Source organism: Rhinoraja longicauda, chromosome 11 (assembly GCF_053455715.1).
Source record: "Rhinoraja longicauda isolate Sanriku21f chromosome 11, sRhiLon1.1, whole genome shotgun sequence".
NCBI lineage: Eukaryota > Metazoa > Chordata > Chondrichthyes > Rajiformes > Arhynchobatidae > Rhinoraja > Rhinoraja longicauda.
This window is the reverse complement of record NC_135963.1, coordinates 45,537,138-45,562,810: the sequence shown is the minus strand read 5'-3', so window position 1 is coordinate 45,562,810 and position 25,673 is coordinate 45,537,138. Positions and strand designations below refer to the sequence as shown.

General features: G+C 40.3%; 1 protein-coding gene across 3 annotated transcripts in view; it reads left to right on the top strand.

Annotated features, from left to right (window-relative positions):
• Window positions 1-25,673, top strand: part of pde4dip (phosphodiesterase 4D interacting protein) — a 367,097-nt gene that overhangs the window by 190,415 nt on the left and 151,009 nt on the right. For 2 of the 3 annotated variants that reach the window (XM_078407559.1, XM_078407562.1), the window contains 4 exons: window positions 11,153-11,276; window positions 12,329-12,495; window positions 13,968-14,127; window positions 21,902-21,955. In XM_078407559.1, the coding sequence (XP_078263685.1) occupies window positions 11,153-11,276; window positions 12,329-12,495; window positions 13,968-14,127; window positions 21,902-21,955 (505 nt within the window). Of the gene's footprint in view, window positions 1-11,152; window positions 11,277-12,328; window positions 12,496-13,967; window positions 14,128-21,901; window positions 21,956-25,673 lie in introns of those variants that run through there. The other variant, XM_078407548.1, reaches the window with a different exon arrangement.

The window sequence follows — 25,673 nt, the reverse complement described above, 5'->3', positions numbered from 1 at the left end:
GGGAGGGAGCTTGGGGGGAGAGAGGGGGGGTGAGGGGTGGAGTTGAGGATGGAGTGAGGGTGGAGAGGGGAGGGAGGGGGACCTCCCCTTTTCCCAGTCAGCTCTAGCTCATCTCACAGGGGTATTGTGACGTCATACACTGAAGGCCTTCAATAAAAGGCTTTGAAAAAAAACGTTTTATCTTTTAAACCTCTTTAACTTAAACAATATACGACCGAATTAAATAAAAATACCATTTTCTAGTAGCTATCTGCGTTGTGATTAAGGTGGTGCAAAATTTGTGGCGCTACGGTTTACCGTTTTTCCGACATCAGCCGACATCAGTGAAATATATATACATACAAGATCTGAGTTTTAATAGTATATAGATAGATACCTTGTAGTATAAGAAAATAACTGCAGATGCTGGTACAAAAGGTATATATATAGATTTATTCACAAAATGCTGGAGTAACTGAGCAGGTCAGGCAACATCTCGGGAGAGAAGGAATGGGTGACGTTTCGGGTCGAGAAGTCTGAAGAAGGGTCTCGACCCGAAACGTCACCCATTCCTTCTCTCCCGAGATGCTGCCTGACCTGCTGAGTTACTCCAGCATTTTGTGAATAAATCTATATATATACCTTTCTCCTCAATTGTTTCACCTCACTTTCATTAACGGCACTTTCAACTGTTTCTATGCCACTTATATTTTCATCCTCTTTCCTTGCACCCAGAAAACAAAAATGGACTTCCTTTTCTATTTCAACACAATTGTGATTTGTGACACCTTTAAGGTGATGCCACTGTCAAAAATATCATCTCCTCCTCTTTCAGCATTCCTTACACAACACTTTGGTCACTTTCGTCACCCTGTTATAGGAAAGATGTTGTTAAGCTGGAAAGGGTGCAGAGAGGATTTACGAGGATGTTGCCAGAACTTGAGGGCCTGAACTATAGGGAGAGATTAAGCAGGCTGGGATTTTATTCCTTCGAGCACAGGAGGATGGGGTGATCTTATAGAGAGGTAAGATCATGAGAGCAATCGATTGGGTAAATTCTTTTTGGGTAGAGTCGTTTACCCAAAGTAGACTAATCAAGAATCATAGGTTCAAAGTGAGGGAGGAAAGATTTAATAGGAACCCGAGGGGCACATTTTTTACACAAAGGGTGGTAGGTACATGCAAAAGCTGCATGGGATATGGGCCAAATGCAGGCAGGTGGGACTAGTGTAGATGGGACATGTTGGACGGCATGGACCGAAGGGCCTGTATCCACGCTGCATGACTCATTAACTGATTGACTCTGATCTCAACCAATACATATTCCCCTCTCATGGTACATTATCATATGACAGCAGGAGAGGCAACCCTGGCCATTTCAACCTCGCCTCCCAACCAGGCAGCAAACATTTATTTCAGATAGACCAGCAATATACTTGCACTTTTACCTTTTTGGTGATCGTGATGTGTCTGCTCTGCATTGGGGAAGCCAAATGCAAAACGTATGACCACTTTGCAGAGCACCACCATTCATCCAAAAGGGTAACCCTGTTTCCATTTCCCTGCACATTTTGACTTCTATGACTATGACCTCCTATAATGGTCCAACAAAACTCAGCATAAGCTTAAGGAGCAGTACTTGATCTTCTGACATGGCACTTTACAGCCTTCAGGACATGACATTGCATTTAACAATTTCAATCTCTGATATCAAACCTTTTTTTTTCATTCTAACCTTCAAATATTCAGATTTCATTCATCTCCCAATTGTATTTTCTCTCTCAATTCTTCAGCACCCTCTTTCAGATGCACCACACTGACCACCAGCACCTGTGTTGATCATTCTCTCCTGGTGTCCACTGAATCACAGACCTTCTCATTTGTTTTTTCCATTTCTCCCACATCTCTCTGGAACTGAAACCATGTTTTGCTTCTATCTTCCTGAAAGCCAATTTCTCATGAAAGCCAATCAACTTGGAACATTAATTCTGTTTCTCTCTCCACAGAAGCTGTCTGCTCCGCTGAGTATTTCCAGCAGTTTTGGTTTCTATTTCAGAGAGAGTCAAATTTCCATGTTTGTTTTGAACTAAATTATAGTATTCAGCCAGGCAGCGAAAATGGAGACAAGGCACATCTAAGAAAGTACTAACTTCTAATAAGACATAGATTAGAGTTCTTCTCCTAGTGGCCATGCAGAAACAACCTACTGGGAAGGGGAAATCAGGTGAGAACACACTCATTTCCTTTGGCTGGACAACTACAAATGGTGCCATTTACGCTATTTATGCAGATGATTTGCCTCCCCTCACTGAACCTATTGGCCTGAAAATCTTCAACAGACTAATTTACACAAATCAAGTGAAAATTCTTGATTTGGGGAGTCCTTGGCCTTGGTCCCTTTTGCTTCCATGAACGTTCAGGGTAGGCATGCTTAGGCCATGCCCCATAATAAGACCACTGCAAACTCCAATACCAGGCTAGGTAGAGTGCAAGGCCTCTCTCCATGAGGCACCTGTAGCCATTTTATCAGAATTTCACACGTCTGCTAGAATAACTGAACAGTTTCAAAGCCTCTGCTCTTTGACCATTTACAGATGTCAACAAAGACCTATTTGTTAAAGATTTATTTTTATAGATAAGGATTCCAGTCTTTGAAGTCATTTGGAATTCCTGATATTCTTGCGAGTATCTAACATTTAATTACAAACAGATCCTGAGATAGACATGGGTTCTTTGTACAGCCAGGCAGTTATCATCACTAATATGTATTACTAGATCTTGAAAATGTTGTTTGTCCTCCTAACAGCTGGTTTATTAGGAAGACTGAACAGTACATTGTCGCCACTATTAATCCCCTCCAGCAAATTGTTCCATTCTGAACTCCTGATGTGTGTTTCTATATATAGCATTGTACAGCATCAGATGAGCGAGATTATATTATACAGATTCCTGGCAGATGAAACCTGATATAACCAGCTGCTTCCTCGCTAAAATCAATGTCAAATGTCAGAACGGTTTTAATATTTTTTTCAGAAGGCTTAAAGCAAACTTAAACATTCTTCATAATTGACATAGACAATTCATCTTCCATTATTGTATGTGAAGCAATCTCCATCTATTTCTTACAGAATACAGAGGAGCTCTACACTTCCGTCAGCTTTGATTTAATATTTCTTCTGCAAGGTGGAATACAGCTTTTCCGATTAATACCCTGCTTTTCACTCTTCCTTTTTTTAAAGCGCACATGATTGCTTTCTGTTTTTGAATGCTAGCCATTCATCAGGAAGAGTATTCAAATCTGCTCTGGGTTTATTCCCTAAAGTCAGCACAGATACATTCCACCAGAGTCACTAGATAGCAATCAGGAACAGGCATCCTGGCTGATATTTCCTTTCCCTCAGGCAAGTGGTGCTAAGGCCATCTAGAATAAACTGATCTAAATAGCATGCCAGTAAATTGGGATTGGGAACACTGGAACAGGAATTGGCCAATTTAGCCCTTGGGCCTGTCCTGCTGCCTTTCATTGAGATCGTGGCTGATCTATACCATGGCAATTCACCCATCCGCCTTGTCTGGTTAAAATCTATAAATTTAATATAATTCATTGAGATTGACTACTTTAGGAACTAGGTTCTTTTAACGCTGTAAATAAACTAACAAAGAAATAATGACAATTGATTTATGCTGGCATTTAAATTATGCCTTGGCTTGTAAATTGGACAAAATAATCTGATTTTATTTAAATCCGACTCTTGTCCATACTTTATTAGACAGATGTATTTTTTTCTGACTCATACTGATTTGGAAAGAATGCCATTTGCAGATGTCACAGAATAGAAACCATCTGTGGGCAGAAGCAGAATGTTTGTATAATGGAAGACTGGCTCGGGGAACATTTGGATCAAACACAGACAATCAGCAGAGTGCATTTAACAAGTTGATTTCCCCATTCACTGATCCATGTCGATCAAATTCTGAAAATAGTGGTTGCGCTCCTTTAATCAGTTATTTTTTTAGCATTTCATCTATTTTCATCTTCTATCTTTTGTTCTTTTAACTTGCATATGGAGAGTTTCTTTTTGCGAGGAACATTGTAAGGTGAAGAAGTGTCTCGACCCAAAACGTCACCCATTCCTTCTCTCTAGATGGCTGTCTCTATGTCTCTATGCTGTCTTCTTCTCTCTATGCTGCCTGTCCCGCTGAGTTCCTCCAGCATTTTGTGTCTATCACTGGAAGATGGGAGCCAGTTTTGCTAATCAGCAGCGCTGGTGGGGCAGCATTGGGCAGATAACAGTTTTTCATCCCACTAAATCCTTCCTTTGACCACTTTGTCGATATTTGGCAAAAGACATCTATCCCATTGAAAACTTTTATCATTTCTGTTGATAGGGGAGTGAAAGGATATACTCAGGGTGAATCCTCAGTAGAATTTCCCCCAGGCCTTTAACATAAGGGGATGGAAATCTCTCTTTAATTGACACTCTTCAGTAGAAGTGCACTAATTTATAATTTATATAGAAGTGCACTAATCTGATCTCTATAGGAGCGGCTATCACAGCCTGCTGCAAATCATCTCGGGAAACTTCATAGCATTCAAGCTACAGCTTAGAATGAGGGGTCATTTACAGTAACCTTTGACGGAAGCAAGTGAATGCCATTGATGCTTGTTTATAAATTACTTGACAGAGGAAAGGGCAGCAGGAAGAGTACAAGGATTATAGGGATAGTTCAGTGAGGGATGCAGTAAGGTTAGTGATAAGAATGAGAGTTAATCGGAAGTAAAATACAGAAGATGAAAGTTTAGAGGTTAAAATAACACGAGTTGAAGGTAGGAGTTAAAGAGAAGAGAAAGAGTGTCATGAAAGCACAAACAAAGACATGAGGGACAGTAAAAAACAGCAAGGTAAACTCGATAGAGACAGGTGGAGATCATATTCTCCTGTTAAATGCCTGATGCTGTTTACTGCTTATATAATTTCTGTGCTAATTAACAAGTGAATCACTCTCTTTGGATGGGCAAGGTCTGACAAAGTAAGATTATTTTGCCCTTGCCCTTTGTGTTATTTTTGGTTTGCTGGAGCATTATAATTCAATCTGCTTTATTCATGTTTACAAGTATCTTTCACCTTTCCTGGTTGCAGAGTCAGCTGGCAGTACAGCTGCACAGGGTGTATGTTACCATAAATGGTTCTGGTGTAGAATGTTCCTGCGGGTGATCATACAAACTCCCCATCGGTTGACACACCTGCTTTTCCTTTTGCACTGCTGATGACCAAGTAACCTGAGCTCCAATAATGCTGCTGCAGCAAAGCCTCAGTGATTTACATTAACATTTAGAAACGTTGAAGTTTGAGCTTTTCATTTACCTTCCGAGGTGCATGCTTTTTGTAACTCTGTGCCATTTGTTAACTCTGTTTCTCTTTCCAAAGATGCTGCCTAAATGATTGAATGTCTTCAATATTTGCAGATTTCCATCTTCCAACTTCCAGCTTTTTCCATTAGAATTTTCTTTTTTTTCCAATTCTTATTGCTGTCCATTGTGAATTGCCCAGCATATTCCTGTATTATATGTTTCTGCATATGTTCCTATCACATTATGGGTGCTACCCATTTTCCTATCTGTGTGGTCCCACAGCAGTGTGGTGAACTGAGACAGCTTCTGCAGAAACGCTAATCAAAACATGGCATTGTTCCACGTCAGGAATGCTGCAACTAAGCTTTCACTACACATATTTATTTTCTACATTTGACTTGAATGTTGAATTGTCAAAGATGCACATGTACCTTCAACAAGGCAACATTCAGGCCTGGCATTCACTTTCATGCACAAAGTGAAAATTGCAGTTCTCCATGTCTATAGTGTAACACCAGACCTGTTCCTTTATTTTGCAAGTTATTTGTAATGATTTTGTAAAATATACTTATTAAACAAAAATTCAGAAATATGCAGTGAACAACATTCAGGCCAACATTTTCATAGCTAGACCTGTCACTTCCATTACTTAACGATAGACTGTCATCAGATATCATTCACAAACATTGATCGAGGGAATAGTTCTTGGGCTTTATCTTAAATTTCAGCTAATTTAAAGGATTTAGTAATTTCTTGTCAATCTCTTGTTACTGCTGCAATCAGCCAAGAACAGAATGCAGAAAAAAGCCAAAGTCGTTATTTATTTTATGACAATTTTCAAACATTTCCTGTTTGTCGTTTTTATATTTTCATCAGTATTAATGACGAAAAAACAATGAGAATGGGAATTGAAATATATATTTATGTATGAAGTCTTAAAGTCCCTTCAATCATCTATAAAGTGAATGCAATCTTTCTCAAAAATAAATGCCCATTTCAGACGATTGCAGTCATCTGAAGACTTGCTCACATTTCATGACTCATGTTTTAGCATTGTAGATCCACTGAGAATCCTTACAATCTTGTAATCTGTTTAGCCAGTTTCATTTACTGTCAAATCTATTGACCATGTGTCGTTCATGACTAACCTGGAACACCTAACATTGTATAAGAGATTTACAATTTTCAGTTCATTTTCATTTTTATTTCCATTATCTTCTATAGGTGAAAGATGAAAATGCAATACTAAATTACACTATATCTGTCTTTCTGGTTTATTCTGAATTTAAATATAATAATTGTACATTTTCTCTAATCCTGGTTTGCTTGATCTGTGTCAATTTATTGTTAACAGCATTCTTATCTGTCTGTCTTAATATGAGAGCCAATAAATTTCTCCTGGTGTATTTTTTAATACTTCCAGGAATTGAATCAGGATTTTTTTCATATAATTTCTGGAAAAATACAAAACAAAACATCATGGATTGTAGCTGATGAAGTAACAGCAAACTCACCATACACCCATGAAAATTCATGTTAAATTGGCAGTAAGACAATGAGAAGGATTTTCCAGTAAAATGCCAGCAACCTTCTGTGGCACTATTGGCATTGAACTAAATGTCAGATTTGAATACTTGCTACAAACATGCCCAAGCTTCATCCTAAACTTCTTCATAGGTAGTCACTGACATTTTGCTGACTGCACTCCACCATAGGACACTTCATGGATTCGAGTGATGTCCTATAATTCCACAACATTCACGCTGGCCACCAAACTTGTGCTAGTTTAAACTTTCCTCAGGCTATTTCACATTTCTGGCCCTACCATGTGAAGCCACTGGCATAGTGTGAAGTATGCCATAGGACTTTGCAACAAGGTTGGAGCCAGCATGGCTGAGGAATGCGCTGCAGAAAGATTTGCTGAAGATGAGTGAATGGCAAACACAAGATAGTTCACCATTGCCTGGGAATTCTGAGTAGGAAGGTGATGTGCTCCAAATAAAGGAACATATTCTGATGTTGGGTACTTCACATGCTAGGTAACCTACACCTGCACCTGCACAAGGTTAGCTACACCTGACCTCCAGGTCAGTTTAATGGAGGCATACTCTGACATCAGAATAATTGATGAGTATCAATGCTTTTCAGAAGTTACCAAGAATTCCTGTTTGGGAAAGTGCAATCTGATTCTTTTTCATGTAATATTCTGGTTTATTCATAATCAGCTTTAATAATTGAACCATTTCCAATGGCACAAAAATAAATTGACGACTTGATTTTTGTTAAATTGTTTGCAAATCAGCAAACTCTAGAATTCTAGGACCCAACAACCTCGGAATGCAGACTCCTTTCAAAGGATATAGGGATATATTGGAAGACAATGAGATTGTAAAAGATAGGAGAGAATATGCAAGCAAACATCTGAATTATGTGTATTAAATGGATTGTACTGAGGCTTTTGCAGTGAACAAGTTCTTTTGTGTGAGGGGTGGGGGTGGAATTGTGCTCAGAGTATATTTATAGCTTTGGAGATAGATAAGATTTTTGAACAAAAGCATAACGCATGCCGTGGACAATTGACCTGGACAGCATAACTGCTCAAAATGTGACAAAAAAATGTCACATGTGAGAATCTTCATTCAGAGAAAAAATGTAAGGATCGAATTAGATGTAATTTATGATCTTACAACCCAATAAAAATGAAACTAAGCATGCTACATTCAGAGAACTGATTGACAGCCTATAAAATGTTAAAGAGAAACAGAATAAATGTTTCAAGTCAGAGACCCAGATCTGAAAGTTTAACACCAGGGGTTCAGTGCTGCCGGAGCTCACTGGAGCGCCACTCCGGCACCTCTGCAAAAAAATGCAAAATAAACAGCAGGGAATTTTAAATAGCGGGGAATTTAACAGCAGCCGCCCCGGCAACAGTGACAGCTCCGGCACCTAAAAAATTAGCACTACAACACTGGTTAACACTGTTGTCCTTTCCACAGCTGCTGCCTGATCTGCTGAATATTTCCAGCATTTTTCTCAGGGCCTTTCAGTTGGCTGGATGAAATGATTTCTTCAGTTTTTATTCATTCAGAAGCTGTCAGAATTCTCAAATGATATGGCTCAATGAATTAGTAGAACAGATTACAATGAGAGTCATCATAGAGTCCATAGAGCCAAACAGAAGGAAACAGGCCCTTCGGTCCAACTCGTTCATGGCGACCAAGATGCCCCTTTTAAGCTAGTCTCATTTGTCTATTCCTGGCCCATATCCCTCTAAAGCCTTCCCCATCCATGTACCTACCAAATGTCTTTTGAATGTTGTTATTGTTACTGCCTCAACTACTTCATCAGACAGTTTATTTCACTATCATCAGGTTTCTATTTAGAAAGTAGCCGGAGCACCAGAGACTTCAGGGCAGATGACATTCCTCCACTGAATTTCTGCTCAAAGCGGGCATAGAAATCATTGGGTTAATTGGGGTAGACCCGTTGTTGCTACGATCCTGCATGCCTTTGCTTTGTAGAATGTTATAGAATGCAAGCCCTTCCACAATCTACAGGTATCCTTGTCATTGCCTTGAGACTCCAGCTTAGTCTCTATAGCTCTGCACAAGTTGTAGATAGATTTCTTCTACCACTTGGGATCATTTGACCTCAATAATGTAGACTTGGACTTCACATGGGTGTGGTCCTCGTGGTTCATCCATGTTTTCTGGAGCTAAACAGCATAGAAACAGGTCCTTTGGCTCACCTTGCCCATGCCAACCATTCTGGGCGTCCCATTTGGCTCCATTTGCCCACATTCCTTTAAACCCTTCCGATCCATATATCTGTCCAAGTGTCCTTTGAAAGTTGTAATTGTATCTGTTTCTGTAGCATCCTCTGGCAGCTCAGTCTAGATACGGACTACCCTCTGAATGAAAATGTTACCCCTGAGGACTCTCATAAAACTCTCCCTTCTCACCTTATGCCCATGCTCTCTAGTTTTAGAAACCTCTATCCCGGGTAAACAACTATGCTCCAAAGAAAACAGTTCCCGATCTATCAACCCTCTCCCTTGAGCTCCCTTTTAGATTGAGAGTTTTGAGTTTTGAGGCATTTTATCCAAATGAAACAACATTGAAAAGTATTTATCTGTTGCTAACCTCTATGATACTGAATGAATTGCAAGCCTACACAAACTTTCAAATGAAACACAGTGTTTACAAGTTAGATTTTACTGCAACTAAACTTATTTGTGACCCAAATATGTCACCGACAACAATGGTCATCTGTGGTTAGAAGCATGGTCAGCCAGAGTATTGGAACAAGCCCTCTATAAACAATTTAAGTTTGTTTTCAGCATTTTCCTTTACTGAGATAATCTGTCATCAAACCATGTGCAACTGAGGCAGAAGGAATTTTAGAAATCCACTGAGAGTATGTACTTCAGTATTGCATCCACAGCCATATGCTTCTCTGGTCACACCACTGTGCTTTATTAATAGTTAATGACAGCTGCAGACTCCACTGAGTGTGCAACAGGAACCTGTCAACAGTCCTAACTACATTTGCAGCAAAACATGACTTTCTTCTGAGTGCAGGCTAATGAGAAGATGAAAAAGATTGTGGAAAAGTATAGAACCATGCAAAGTTTGAATGATGATGTTTTGCAGTGTTAGCTGGAGAAAATGTTCAGTATGGCTTCCATGCTTGTACACAGTTATAAACATCAATATTATTTGCAAAAATGTGGAGAAGATAGTAATGATTATAAAGGCTCTGGAGAATTGTGTTCAAACTGCTGCTTTTCAGGTGCTGAGATGGTTTTCTCAAGGTCAGTTTACTAAAACATTTTTGATATTACTGCTACAATCTATGGCAGACTAGGAAAAAACAACAGTCTGGGTACTAACACATAATATTAATGGTCCTCTGATGCTTTGCAGTTTGTCATTGCTATCCGTTCAGGAATTTACTTCACCACATGCTAATTTGTCCTCCAACGTGTTTCTGAAGAGTGATTTTCCATTCTACTTTTTGCATTTGTACACATACAGATAACAAAAGGGTATAATTATTGACTATTAATGAGGCTGTGTTTTTAGAGGATCTCAACATGCATGAAATTACCTACCATGGGTTGTTGCACAGTTTAGCTGTCCCATTCTCTGGAGCAGAAATTGAACTCAAGTCAACAGAAGACCAGGCATGTTATATGAAAATAAAACATTGAAGAAGATCAATTATTCTTCTGTCCAAGAGACTCCCACTGCTGAAAGAAAGTATGCATTGGATAAAAAGTTTCCACTATCCATAATATTGAAGATGCTACCTATGAGAATTGTAAATCTGAATGAATAGGAATCCCAGCAAATTGCTACATTCTAAGCTTGTGAACAACCTCTTGAACAATATTAATGGCCATTATATTAACTTTATTGATTTAACAAAAGAATCACAATCTAAGTAATAAACCAAACATTAGCGGGATGCATTGATGTTTCTTTCCTACAAAAATGTTGATAAGAAGTAAGGAAAGAAATAGAAATGGAAGTTCCATTTATCGATAAAACATTTGTCTATTGCCAATCACCGTCTATATCTCTCATTTCCCTTTCCCCTGACTAGTCTGAAGGGTTTCGACCCGAAACGTCACCCATTTCTTCTCTCCAGAGATGCTGCCTGTCCTGCTGCATTTCTCTAACATTTTGTGTCTATCTTCGGTTTAAACCAGCATCTGCAGTTCCTTTCTGAGCATTTTATGTAATAAGTCTGTCCATCGATCCCTATCCTTTAATATGAGAATAAATTGTAATTTTCCTCTCATTTTGTGCTTTTCAGGAAAGCAGTAGAAAAATTGAACAACCAAAATGAGGCTGGGATCCACCAGAAATATGAACATAAGCACCAGGAGACTGAGCATGAGCAAGCTATATTGCAAAATAAGATTCAGCTTCTGCAAGAGGTGAGGAAAGATCTGGAAGCACCATTGCCTCAGTCCATGGTGTCCTTCATTATCACTACCATGTGGATCAGAACTTTATATAACACCACAAGCAGATGAGAAGATTCAATTAATCATCGTATCATTCATCCGGCAGGCAAATGCATTTCTCTCATTTTTGAAAGTAGTTACAATAACGAACCCCCTTATTCATTTTTAAGAATTATGTACATTTATGTTGAATATCTTCATTAAGTCGGAAGATTACAAGATTAGTTCTCTGATCGATTATTTTCCCTCAGCCACATTCCAGAGTGAAGCACCATGCAGAAGTATAGTTTCCCCTCTACAAAGTGATGTCCCCTTTTCAAATACCCTTGATAGAGAGACAGGACTGTGTACATACTGACACAGTAGTAAACATGACATGCATGAAAATAAATTGTTTTTGGTTTGATCTTAGTTTTATTCCTCGGTTAAGTATGTCTGCATTTTCAATGGAAAATTGAGATCAGTTTAAAGGCAGAAGTAGAAATAAATCATGGATGTCATTTATGCCATTATGTGAAGGAATTTTAATTTGTGAATGTATAATCCTTCACTTTCTTATTTCCTTTGCTTCTGTTGGATATACATTATTCATATTATTAATGTGACTGCAGAGTTTAATACGGGAATTTCATTGTGATGCACACATTTTGCATTGGCACCATGACAATGTACATCCCGAGGCTCAAGGAACTGCAGATGATGGAATCTTGCATAGAACACAAAGCTGTCGTAACCCAGTGGGTAAGGCAGCATTTTTGGAGGGCATGGATTGGCGATGTTTCAAAGATGACCTGAAAGTCTGCCTATCGATGCCCTCCAGAGGTGCTGCCTGACCCGCGGAGTTACTCCAGCACTGTGTTTTAATGTACATCCCTATAGCTTTTTGTGAAGGTAGCAACCAAAACAGGAAAAGATTCTACCCTGATTGAGACAAATGTGAATCTCTAACTTATTTGAGATTTGTAAATTCAAAAACAAAACTTGAAGGAAGCTAAAATGTCCATCTGTGTTGTTCCAAACAGGAAGCCCGATTTGCCAAGAATGAAGTGGAAAAGTTGACTGCTATTGTGCAGACTGAGAAACAAAGATCTCTTGAACTGGAGAAGAAACTGAATGACTGCAGTTTGGGAAACCAGGAGAAGCTAAAAGTGTGGGAAAATAATGAAAACATTTTAATGGAAAAGGAGAGGTAATGCAGGAAACATATATTGAATTATTATAGAAATAAAAGCACTGGTTTGGATGGGTGATGCATGAATCTGAAAGAGTTTTTGCTGCTCCTTTTCTCTCCAAATTTACCACAAAACACATATTTCCCCTCTGCTTGTTCATTTTCCTAAATGTTATTGCTTAATCAAGACCAACTTTCCTGGATGAAACTGAAACAAAGTGAGTTGTTGAATGTTCTAGCAAATCTCTAGGACCCCAAAGCATTATTTAAAGATAATCAGGGAGTTATCCTCGTGTCATGAACAATATTTAGTTCTTAACCTAACGGCACAGTGGCACAACAGTAGAGTTGCTGCCTTACAGCACCAAAGACCCGGGTTCGATCTTGACCACTGGTCTGTGTGCACGGGGTTTGCACGTTCTCTCTGTGACTGCATGGGTTTCAATAGACAATAGACAATAGGTGCAGGAGTAGGCCATTCAGCCCTTCGAGCCAGCACCGCCATTCAATGCGATCATGGCTGATCACTCTCAATCAGTACCCCGTTCCTGCCTTCTCCCCATACCCCCTCACTCCGCTATCCTCTTGGTGCTCCAGTTTCCTCCCACATCCCAAGGACGTGCAGGTTTGTAGGTTAATTGGCTTCTGTAAATTGTCCTCGTGTGTAGGACTAGAACCAGTGTATGGGGGTGACCGCTGGTTGGCGCGGACTCCGTGGACCAAAGGGCCTTTTTCCACACTGTATCTCTAAAACTTAACAAATTAATGCATTAAAGCTAAAAGATGGTTGTTTCGTTTTGGAATTTCCAAATGGTTTAAAATAGATATTAATTTTGCCCAGGAAAATCAGTAACTGTAATCCACATGTATTTCAATGTGTTAAATAGTATTAAAAAAATCATTGTGATAATGCTGTACATAAATTCAAGTATTGTGCTATTTTTGTCACATGCAAATAGTTTCCATAATTTTTATACAATGTCCATAGTCAAAAATGATCAACAGAACTTCTACAAATATCTTTAATTATAGCTGTAATTTTGTTGATATTCAAAAATCTTAAAAGTCAAATCATGATTTCTTGTATTTGTGTTGAGTAACTAAACTTAATAGTCCACTGCAATGTTTTAAATGCAAGTACAAAAACATTAGACGGATGTTTTTCTTAACAATATTTAAGTAATTTTTATTCTGGTACAAAATCTTCCCAAAAATAGGACATCTCAGTGGTGCTGCATATTTAGATTTACTATATTCATTGGATCTATTGAGTCACAGTGCAACAGCAGTTTACTTTTTTGGCCTGCAAAGGCATTTAATATTAATGCAATCCAACACAAGAGTGCAGTATTCTACCACTGAAGGCAATGATATCCCCTTAGGGTGGTTAACTGTATACACCTGCATTTCATTTTGATTAAATACTTTATACTTTAGCCTGTATACTTTTCTTCAGGAATTTCAAACTAAATATTTTTATGATCTTCCAGAATGATCGATCACCTGACCCAAGCACTAAGATATAAAGATATTCAGAAAGGTAATTTAAATGATGAAAATCAGAAAGTGATGGATAAACTTGTCAGATGTCTGGAGCTCCATGTAGAAGAATTAGATGACACTCCATGTCAGAAAGAAAATGAAGTTGAAGTAAGTGTTGGTTTAAATAACAAAAAAGTCAATGTTATAATTTCATCACATATCCATGGCCAATTGGTGTTACATCTATGATAATTGCTTTAAATCTGATTTTATTAAATGTATGTATTCACACCACATAATCCTCAAGGGGAGTAAAGGGAGGGAAGTGTCAGAGATAGTCCAAGTACATTTGAGGATTTGAGGACAGGATGGAAGTTAATAGTAAAGTTGATGAAATCATTGAGTTCTCCATGGGTGCCAGAGGCAGTCCTAATGCAATCAATGATGCACCAGAGAAAGAGTTGCTGAATGGTGCCAGGGTACATTTGGAACAGAGTGTTCTAAACACGAAAATCATGCTAAGTACAGTATCGCATATACTTTCTTAAATAGACCTCCAGAACAAGGGGTCACAGTTTTAGGACCGAGATGAGAACGTTTTTTTTCACACAGAGAGTGGTGAATCTGTGGAATTCTCTGCCACAGAAGGTAGTTGAGGCCAGTTTATTGGCTATATTTAAGAGGGAGTTAGATGTGGCCCTTGTGGCTAAAGGGATCAGGGGGTATGGAGAGAAGGCAGGTACGGGATACTGAGTTGGATGATCAGCCATGATCATATTGAATGGTGGTGCAGGCTCGAAGGGCCGAATGGCCTACTCCTGCACCTATTTTCTATGTTTCTATGTTTCTAGAACACCATCACAGAGTTGGGAGCTGTAGGAACTCAGTTAAAAAAAAATATCTCCCTATCTTGGATCCAAATATAAAAGGCATTTTAAAAAATCAGCAGCGCTACAGTTTGAGAATTTATATAAAAAGCAAAATAGTTTAAAACATGTTTGGCCTAAATGGTTGAGTTTAATCAGGACTGACTCCTAGCAGGTAAAAATAAAATGTTGCAAAATTTTGTTCATTTGGAGAAAACAATAATTTGTTTCCTATGGGAAAACAATTGATGGCTTGGAAAGGATAGAGAAGTCAGCGCTTTCAGGCAAGTAGTAGTTGTGATGTTTGCAGTTTGATTTATTGCCTAGGTTGGTTTGGCTGTTAACTTTATATGAGGTACCAATATCTAAGGTGAAAAAGGTTGAGAGATTGGTTCATTCATATATTAGGAAATAGTTAGGTTCCTAAAGGGCCTGTCCCACTTAGGCGATTTTAAGGCGACTACCGGCGACTAGGCTGTCGCTGACAGTTCGCCGAGGTGTTGCGGGCATGATCGTGAGGAGTCTTCCAAGAATCGTAGTGGATCTCAGCACATCGCTGAGAAATCATCCGGAGTGAAATTTCTCGGCGACAGCTGGCTTGTCGCCAGGTATCGTTGCTTATTGCGGACGCTGTCGCATGCTGTCCCCAGGTTTGCTAGTTTCTCTTAGATGCATTTAGAAGCACATAATATTAAAATAAGTAGTCATTTCAAGATACCATAAAATACTTGTGTTTAACCAATTTATTTACCGTCAGGACATTTGACAGGTAGATTGGAGGCGACAGTTTGATGGTCAGGTAAGCGTGGGAATTTTCGCGATGTTTATGGCCATCAGCGATCACATTTAAAGTAGGCTCCCAACCCAGATATGCAACCCAGAACCCAGTACATTTTCAAAGAATGCCCACACAGTTTTCACAAAAATCCATTTAACCACTTTTAAAATTAAATTTCTTAATACTGCCATTAGTAAACTGAAAGTCAATCCAGTTTATGCCTTGTTACCGTGAAGCTTGGTTTTTAAGTAACCCATACAAGATGTTATAGTTCAAAACTCTCAAATACTTACCGACTTGTCAGTGATTTCAGCAAAAATTAGGACACCGGAGAAGCATTGACAGCGTGGGAATTTTGCGATGTTTCCGAAGACGCTGTAATCTCGACCCTACTCGGGATTGTCGTGTTCATTGTCGTCGAGTAAAAGAAAATTTTGGCGATCTGCTACGACTTTGACAGTTGCCGGCAGTCGCCTAAAAAATTGCCTAAGTTGGACAGGCCCTTTAATGTCTTAGTAATGTGGCTTTGTAAGGGAAAGGTATTCTCATTGTCTAGCCTAACAGAGGAGTTTATGTGCATTAAGGTGAGGTTAGAGTTGCAATTATCCTGGAGCAAGGATACCTTAGTTAGTAATCTGGTGCCAAATGTAAGTAGAGGGAGAAAGTAGAGGCAATACAGAAAGCGCAGGCAGCTCTGAGGCATATATACATCGTTGGTAGGGTGCAGCAAGGGAAAGGAGGCTTAGGGCTTAGCACAGAGAAACCAGTGTGGAATAAGGCATGGCCAACAGAGAGGACGAAATTAGTTGTGGGGCAGGTACGTCGTCAGGTGGAAGTTGTGAGATGTATATGCGCTGAAAACTAGATTAAGCAGAGGCAGTGGATGAATTGGAAAATGTAGAGAAAAGGAGGTTTAATTGGTGGGACCTGTGATGCATGGAGGCGTGTCATGTAAATTTCCCTATAGGAGCTATTTATGATGTGCTACTATCACGGTAGAACCAATCTGTGTTCAGAGGTGGCAAAGTTAAGGCATATTTTGTCTGGATGTGAGACTAGTCAAGGTCGGTATACTTGGCAACATAACCAGGTCTTGAAGTGTATAGCTGCAGCAATTGAGAGGAGGAGAGCACAGGTGAATTCAGTATGCAATGGGACTGAGTGTAGCTATTCATTTTGTCCATGAGGGAGAAAAAGTTAGAGGAGAAAAGTTTTCTGACAGGCATGAGTTAGGTCAACCAAGGGGAGTTGAAGATTGGGTCATGCAGGTACATTTTGGGAGGAAAGCTTGTTGTTCAGCAGGAAATAATTATTACCAGTTTGAGCCCAGATATAGTGTTATGGTCAGTTAGTCAGCAGATAATGTATTTTGTAGCACTTTGAAGAACTCAGTGGATGAAGATTATAAAAATAAAAAACTTATTTTTTCCAAATACACAGGACGTGATGTTAAAAACCCAAAATGCCAAATGTGGTGATGGGAGGCTTATGCACTCATCTATGCTCCTCCGATGTTGAGAAAGGCTGGGCAGACACGTCATTGGGGTTATCAAGTGGGCATCTACTTTCATTGATGTTTCACTGATTGGGCCCATGACGTCTCCAGTAGGCTCAGCGGTGCGTTCTGGTGTCCCAGAACCACCCCCTCTGCATCTGCCTAGCTGGCTTATTTGGGAGACCAAATGGGGTCTTTCCTCTTCAGCCAGAGCCACTGGCTACTCCGCTCTGCCACCCTGATGTTTCCTTGATGGCCTGGCGTAGGGCTTGTCCGCTGATCCCCAGGTCCTTCATCAGTAGATGTTGCCACAAATCCTCGACATCCAACTTCTACCGGGCAGATCTTTGCTCTTCAGCCCCGCTGTTCTGCCTCCGCTGCAAGCTCTGTATATCGCAGTTTTTCTTTCGAAGGCTTCCTGCACAGCATCCTCCCAAGGGACTGTGAGCTCCACAAAATACACCATGTGCTGAGAGTTGGACCAGAGGACAAGATCAGGCCTCAAGTTGGTGATGGCTTTCTCTGATGGAACTGTAAGTCGTTGGTCCACATCCACCAGCATCTGCCAATCCCGGGCTGCCTCCAGCTGTCCAAACCTGGTCCTTGGTGGAATTTTCTGTTGCCTTTGTTCCCCCTCCCGAACAAAGGCAATTGGCATAACTGGGTTGGTTGTTCTGGGCAGCAGGGCATTGTTGGTTGTTCTCTTGCTTTCCAGAGTCGCTGCCAGGCATTTGAGCACTTGATTATGTCCCCAGGTGTAACGTCCTTGGGAGAGGCTCACTTTACACCCAGTGAGGATGTGCTTAAGCGTGGCTGGTGTTGAACACAGGGGGCATTATGGATCTGCGCCCAGCCATTGGTTGAGATTTTTTGGGCTAGGAAGGACATCATAGGTTGCCCGAATGAGGAAACGTATCCTGCTCGCATCCATCTCCCACATGTCCTTCCAGCTGATCTTCCTCTTTTCCACACTCTCCCATCTCATCCATTGGCCCTGTTTAGCTTGCGACACAGCCTTGGCACACCTACTCGACTCCTCCTGTTGGCGAACTTCGGCCGCGACCAACTTCCGGCGCTCCAGTGAGGATGCCTTATTCCAGCAAGGTCGCTTTCCGCCAAGCCCCAAGCCAAGATATGTAGCTTTGGCAACAGAAGTTGAGCAGCAAGGATGGAGAGCCAGAGTATGTCCAGTAGAGGTGGGTTGTAGAGGCTTCATGGTGCGATCAATCACAGAGCTAGGAATTTGTTGGGAGAGTTTGAGTCAGGCCATATACAGTGCATTCAGAAAGTATTCAGACCCCTTCACATTTTCCACATTTTGCTACCTTATTTTAAAATGGATTAAATTCATTTTTTAATCATCAATCTACACACAATACCCCATAATTAAAAAGCGAAAAAAGGTGTTTAGAAATTTTTGCAAAGTAATTAAAAAGAAATAACTGAAATATCACATTTACATAAGTATTCAGACACTTTGCTATGACACTCAAAATTGAGCTTATGTTCATCCTGTTTCCATTGATTATCCTTGAGATGTTTCTACAACTCGATTGGAGTCCACCAGTGGTAAATTAAATTGACTGGACATGATTTGGAAAGGCACACACCTGTCTATATAAGGTCCCACATTTGACACTGCATGTCAGAGCAAAAATCAAGCCATGAAGATGAAGGAATTGTCCGTAGACCTCCGAGACAGGATTGTGTCGAGACACGGATCTGGGGAAGGGTGTAAAACAATTTCTGCAGCATTGCAGGTCCCAAAGGGCACAGTGGCCTCCGTCATTCTTAAATGGAAGAACTTTGGAACCACCAGGACTCTTTATAGAGCTGGCCGCACGGCCAAACTGAGCAATCAGGGGAGAAGGGCCTTGGTCAGGGAGGTGACCAAGAGCCCGATGGTCACTCCGACAGAGCTCCAGAGTTCCTCTGTGAAGATGGGAGAACCTTCCAGAAGAACAACTATATCTGCAGCACTCCACGAATCAGGCCTTTATGGTAGAGTGGACGGACGGAAGCCAGACGGAAGCCACTCCTCAGTAAAAGGCACATGACATCCCGCTTGGAGTTTGCCAAAAGGCACCTAAAGGATTCTCAGACCATGAGAAACAAGATTCTCTGGTCTGATGAAACCAAGATTGAACTCTTTGTCCTGAATGCCAAGCGGCACCGCTCATCACCTGGCCAATGCCATGCCTACGGTGAATCGTAGTGGTGGCAGCATCATGCAGTGGGGATGTTTTTCAGCAGCAGGAACTGGGAGACAATTCAGGATCGAGAGAAAGATGAACGGAGCAAAGTACAGAGAGATCCTTGATGAAAACCTGCTCCAGGGCATTCTAGACCTCAGACTGGGGCGGAGGTTCATCTTCCAACAGGACAACGACCCTAAGCATACAGCCAAGACAACGCAGGAGTGGCTTTGTGACAAGTCTGTGAATGTTCTTGAGTGGCCCAGCCAGAGCCTGGACTTGAACCCGATCGAACATCTCTGGAGCGACCTGAACATAGCTGTGCATCGACGCTCCCCATCCAACCTGACAGAGCTTGAGAGGATCTGCAGAGAAGAATGGGAGAAATTACCCAAATACAGGTGTGCCAAGCTTGTAGCGTCATACCCAACCAATTGTCTGTAATCGCTGCCAAAGGTGCCTCAACAAAGTACTGAGGAAAGGGTCTGAATACTTATGTACTTGTGATATTTCAGTCATTTATTTTTAATTACTTTGCAAAAATTTCTAAACACCTGTTTTCGCTTTTTTATTATGGGGTATTGTGTGTAGATTGATGATAAAAAAATGAATTTAATCCATTTTAAAATAAGACAGTGTCTTCATTTAAAACAGCAAAATGTGGAAAATTGAAGGGGTCTGAATACTTTCTGAATGCACTGTAAGAGATGTCATAGGCAGCATAGCAAGCAGTAGGTGGATTTGGTGGAGACGAAACAGTGTTAGTTGGGGGAAGGAAGGAAATGGTAAGACTCAGTAAGTGTATTTCTTCCGGCTTTGTATGTAAGGTTGATATTAGTGGTGCTACAATTGTTTGATGGAGGGTTAGGATAAGTGTAAGATGGGACTTGGGTGCTTAGTATTTATCTGGGTATTGAACCAATTGTCTGTGGTTTCATTTACTTAGTAGATATGTACATAGTGAGTAGTGCATACTGGTAGCAAAGGTGGTGAAAGCAGGTATTGAGCTAGATGCCAGAACTGTTGAGCCTTCCTGAGGTGTCATGGGCCTAACTCACTGAAACACCAGTGAAGAGAGATACTGGCATCTACACGCCTAATTTTTGTTCCACGTTACATAACAATGCCTAACTGTGTAAAGGCATTTTAGATTCTCACATGGCATTAGGATTGGGTTTCTAGGTTAATCATTTAGCTTGTGTGTTTGTTAGCATGTAGATAGCTTATTACTGAATATGAAGTTAGTTATTGTGTACAGGTTGTTTAGATACGATTTTGACAATGGGCTTGGTTTTCTTAATTGAGCACTTATCCTGGTGTTATAGCACTAGCACTTTGTGTTTTAATAATAATGAACATGGAGTAGAGATGGCATTTCCTATATTCCAAATACGTATTGTATTGTATTGTATTGTTGTCCCCAAATTCCAGTTGAACAGATATCATAGGAATGAAAAAAAAGAGGAAGTCCTAAAATGATTATTTTGGCCAAGGATTTATAAAGATCTAAAGTATTGTAATGACTGTCCAAAATATTATTTGCAATATTACGTGTGGTTTAAATTCCAAAAGAGATTCTGAACAATCAGGAAACTCAATTTTTCGTACAAGGTAAAGGGAGACAATCGAGCATTACTAACAATTTTCAAACTCCACCGATCATTGTATAACATCCTCGGACTGATGGGGTAATATTTCAGTAAAGTGGTGGAAGTATTTAGCAAAGTAAATAGTAGAAAGTGTCTCACCTTGTTACTATGCATAATGTTTGCAATTTAAAATGTTCCTCAGACCCTTATTCATCATTCTAGCTTCATTAAATGACCATCCTTAAATTTTCCTGAAAATGAGGAAAGTGTGATGACATTCCTTAATTAATTGAACAACAGGGAGAGAAACAAGTAAGCAAAAATGCAAGAAAATTCTGAAAAAGAAATTCACCAGGATGTTGAGCAAAAGACAAAAGGCTGGATGAACTCAGCGGATCAGGCATCATCTTTGGTGATGTTTCAGGTCTTGACCCTTCTTGTTCTCTAAAGATGCTGGCTGACTTACTCAGTTCATCAGCCTTTTGTTTCCCCTCAAGTTTTCCCCTCAAGATTCCTAAGTCACCAGGATGTTTCCTGGATTGGAGGACTTTAGTCATGGGAGAAATTGGATAGGCTGGATTTGAATGAAGGTGTCTGAGGTGTGGCCTGATATGAGTTTATATGATTAAGAGCGGTACAGATAGGTCAAGGTCTTTTGCCCATGGTAGGGGTATCAAAACAAGAGGATGTACATTTAAGGTGAGAGGAAGATGTTTTAAGGAAATCTGAAAGGTAAGTTCTTTACAGAAAGTAGGTCAACATCTGGATTGCGCTGCCCGAAGAGGTGATGCAATTTGGTACAATTTGATACAACATTTAAAGAACCATCTAGGCAGTCACTTAAATTGGAAAAGCATATTTCCAAAAGGAGTCCTAATGCAGGCAAGTTGAATTAGTATCGATGGGCAAAAAGGTTGGCATGGACATGGTGGGCGGAAGGGTCTGTGCTGTACAACTCTATGGCACTATAACCAAACTAATTCAGCCCCACATTAAACAATTGGTTCTCTATATGTTAGAAATTGCAAGATGAACTGGACAGTGAAAAGTTGCGAACACAGGAAGAAATGCAGGTAGGACTACATTTTTTTATAACATTAACAATGTGAATATGCTCTGAATATGCGATGGCTCTGCATTGGTATAAGTGGGTGGTTTGCAGATAGTGAAGATGGTTGTGAAAAATTGCAGCCGGATCTTGATCAAGTGGACTGAGGGATGGTTGATGGAATTTAATGCAACAAATGTGAGGTGTTGCATTTTGGGGAGTCTGGGTTCTGGGTAGTGTTGTAGAGCGCAGAGGTCAAGGAGTGCAAGTGCATAGTTCCCTGAAGGTAGATCGAGTGGTCAAAAAGGCTTTTTGGCACGTTAGCCTTCATCAGCCAGAGTATTGAGAATAGAAGTTGGGAGGTCATGTTGCAGTTGTATAAAGCATTGGTGAGGCCACATTTAGAGTATTGTGTTCAGTTCTAGGCATCGTGTTATAGGAAAGATGTTGTTAAGCTGGAAAGGGTACAGAGAAAATTTACAAGGATGTTGCCAGGACTAGAGGGTCTGAGCTATATGCAGAGGTTGAGTAGGCTGGGACTCTATTCCTTGGAGCACAGGAGGATGAGGGGTGATCTTATAAAGGTGTATAAGATCATAAGGCGAATAGATTGGGTAGATGCCCAGAGTCTCTTGCCCAGAGTAGGTGAATCGAGGAACAGAGGACATAGGTTTAAGGTGAAGAGGAAAAGATTTATTAGGAATCTGAGGGGTAATTTTTTCACACAAAGGGTGGTGGATGTATAGAACAAGCTGCCAGAGGAGATAGTTGAGGCAGGGACTATCCCAACATTTACAGAACAGTTAGACAGGTACATGGATAGGACAGGCTTGGAGGGATATGGAACAAGTGCTGGCAGGTGGGATTAGTGTAGCTGGGACATGTTGGTCAGTGTGGGCAAGTTGGGCCAAAGAGCCTGTTTCCACACTGTACCACTCTATGACTATGACTCTATCAGATTTAATGTATTTATGTTGATACTAGATTTGATTTGCATTGGTGGTGCTCAATTTATGTAACATTTATAAGTTCATTGACACAATGCTATTTGATTCTACTTCTTGTTAACCACCAAGATCACCAAGTCCCAAAATAAAAATAGAACTTGCTGGAAACACACAATTCAGGCAGCAACTATGTAAGAGAAACAGAATTAACATTTCAAGTCAAAACCTCTTCATCAGAACTGGGAAAGTGAAGAAACAAGTTATAGGTTGCAGAGTGGTGTGGTCGGGATGGATAGAACAAAGCGAATATCAATGACAGGGCGAGACAGGCCCTTCCATATTAATAGTCACCTGGTCAATGATTATTGAGGGCAGCCTGAGAAAGAGGAAACAGATGACACAGACCATCCTGAACAATAAATCAATGATTCATTTGCACATCTTCCAAACAAGTGTGTGCACTTATTGCTCATGATGTAGACTTCTCTGCAAATGCAGATTGTGTGACCATTTAGCAAAGCACCTGCACAATGCACTAGGCACCTGTACTCAGGACACTCCATCAGGCCTGGATAGAGTGGATGTGGAGAGGATATTTCCACTAGTGGGAGAGTCTAGGACCAGAGCCCATAGCCTCAGAATAAAAAGACATACCTGGAGAAAGGAGATTCTTTAGTCAGATGGTGGTGAATCTGTTGAAATCATTGCCGCAAAAGGCTGTGGAGGCCAAGTCTAAAGTATATTTTTAAGGTGGAGATTGCCAGATTCTTGCTTAATAGAGGTAGCAGGGGTTATGGAGAGAAGGCAGAAGAAAGGGGTTGAGAAGGAAAGATAGATCAGCCATGATTGAATGGTGGAGTAGACTTGATGGGCCAAATGGCCTAATTCTGCTCCTAGAACTAATTCAGTCAACATGGGCAACCCTGATTTTACACTAGTCTATCACTTTGATTCCTGTTTCCAATCCCACTCTGACCCATCTTTCTGTGGCTGTCCATACCATTCCAACATGGCCCAAAGTAAGCTGGCAGTACCTTATCTTCCACTTTTGCAGCGTTCAGTTCTCAATATCAAATGCATCAAGGAGGCCATTCGGCCCTTCGAGCCAGCACCGCCATTCAATGTGATCATGGCTGATCATTCTCAATCAGTACCCCGTTCCTGCCTTCTCCCCATACCCCCTGACTCCGCTATCCTTAAGAGCTCTATCTAGCTCTCTCTTGAATGCATTCAGAGAATTGGCCTCCACTGCCTTCTGAGGCAGAGAATTCCACAGATTTACAACTCTCTGACTGAAAAAGGTTTTCCTCATCTCAGTTCTAAATGGCCTACTTAAACTGTGGCCCCTTGTTCTGGACTCCCCTAACATTGGGAACATGTTTCCTGCCTCTAACATGTCCAACCCCTTAATAATCTTATACGTTTCGATAAGATCTCCTCTCAACCCTCATCAGGTAGCCCACTTTTTCTGTGTGTGTCAGAATTGGCCAATTTTGCTGTGAGGTTATCTGTCTATACAGTTAATTCAATTTCTCTCTCTCCTTATCTGTACACTGCCTGAAGTGCTGACATTTCCAATGATCTCCTCTTGTTTTCTGTTCAGCCGTAGCGCTGTGACATTTCACAGTTTTGAAGATGACATTTCTATTATTTATAGCATAGCAGAGGTCTGATGTGCTGTTGTCAAAACTGTAATGCAACTTTGTGTACAAGGGAAGGGAAAATCATCTGCGACCTGATGAATCTAAGTTGCAGCCATTTCATCAAACAAATCTTGCAAGGCAAAATATTTAAATTTTGCACTGTCTTATGAAGCAGAAAGTAAGAGGTACGTTGAGGTACACAACTGAAGATGTGTCTGAATGGTAGCAACATTACCTAGTGGTCACCCCCAAGAACAACACCAGTCAATTGTAGTGCAAACCTTAGGGATTGTAACATCTAGTCCTACTAATCAATCTAACTAATATGTTAACAATGGAGAATTGAGGGATATACTTTATTTATTGATAATTAATTAAAATAAAATACAAAGATAGCTCAGTAATAATTTTCTTACCTCTCAATCCAAGTCGTATTTCACTTATTGAACACAGTCAATGGGAGTACTTATTGGGAGCATGCTTCATGTTTCATGTGAGTACTCTAGTGTTGTTTCACTACTGATGGATGATATAATTCAGACCAGGTCCTTCATTAGTCTGAATAAGGATCTCGACCTGAAACGTCACCCATTCCTTTTCTCGAGAGATGCTGCCTGTCCCACTGTCCCAGCATTTTGTGTCTACCTTCAATCTTTTACATTTGTTTGAAAAAAAAAATTCTTACAGCATAATTTCGAAGAGAGCTTGGGGATTCTCCTAGTGCTTTGACCATATTTTTACCTAAGTTTAAAAAACTATTTACAAAGGAAAACAAACTTACTAGTTATTTATCTCAGGCAAAAACGCCAGGGCTATTGCAAGGATAACTGTCAGAATAAACAATCAGAAAAACATTGAAATAATTGTTTCAGAGGTTGTAGCATCTTTTAAGCATATGTGTAATTCATTATATATATTACGTAGGATGATACTTAATTGGTGTGAAATATTTTTTGTACATTTCACTGATCTGAATGTGATATGTGGACTAGTTGGATATTAATTTCATTAAAATTACTACCGAACATCCTTCAAATAACTGACAAATGAATGGAGTTCTAGGTGTCAAGCAATATATTAGTTATAAGGTGAATGTTGCCAAGGAGACTAAGAGGAGATCTTTGTGTCCTTGGCAGCTTTAACAATGTGGTGC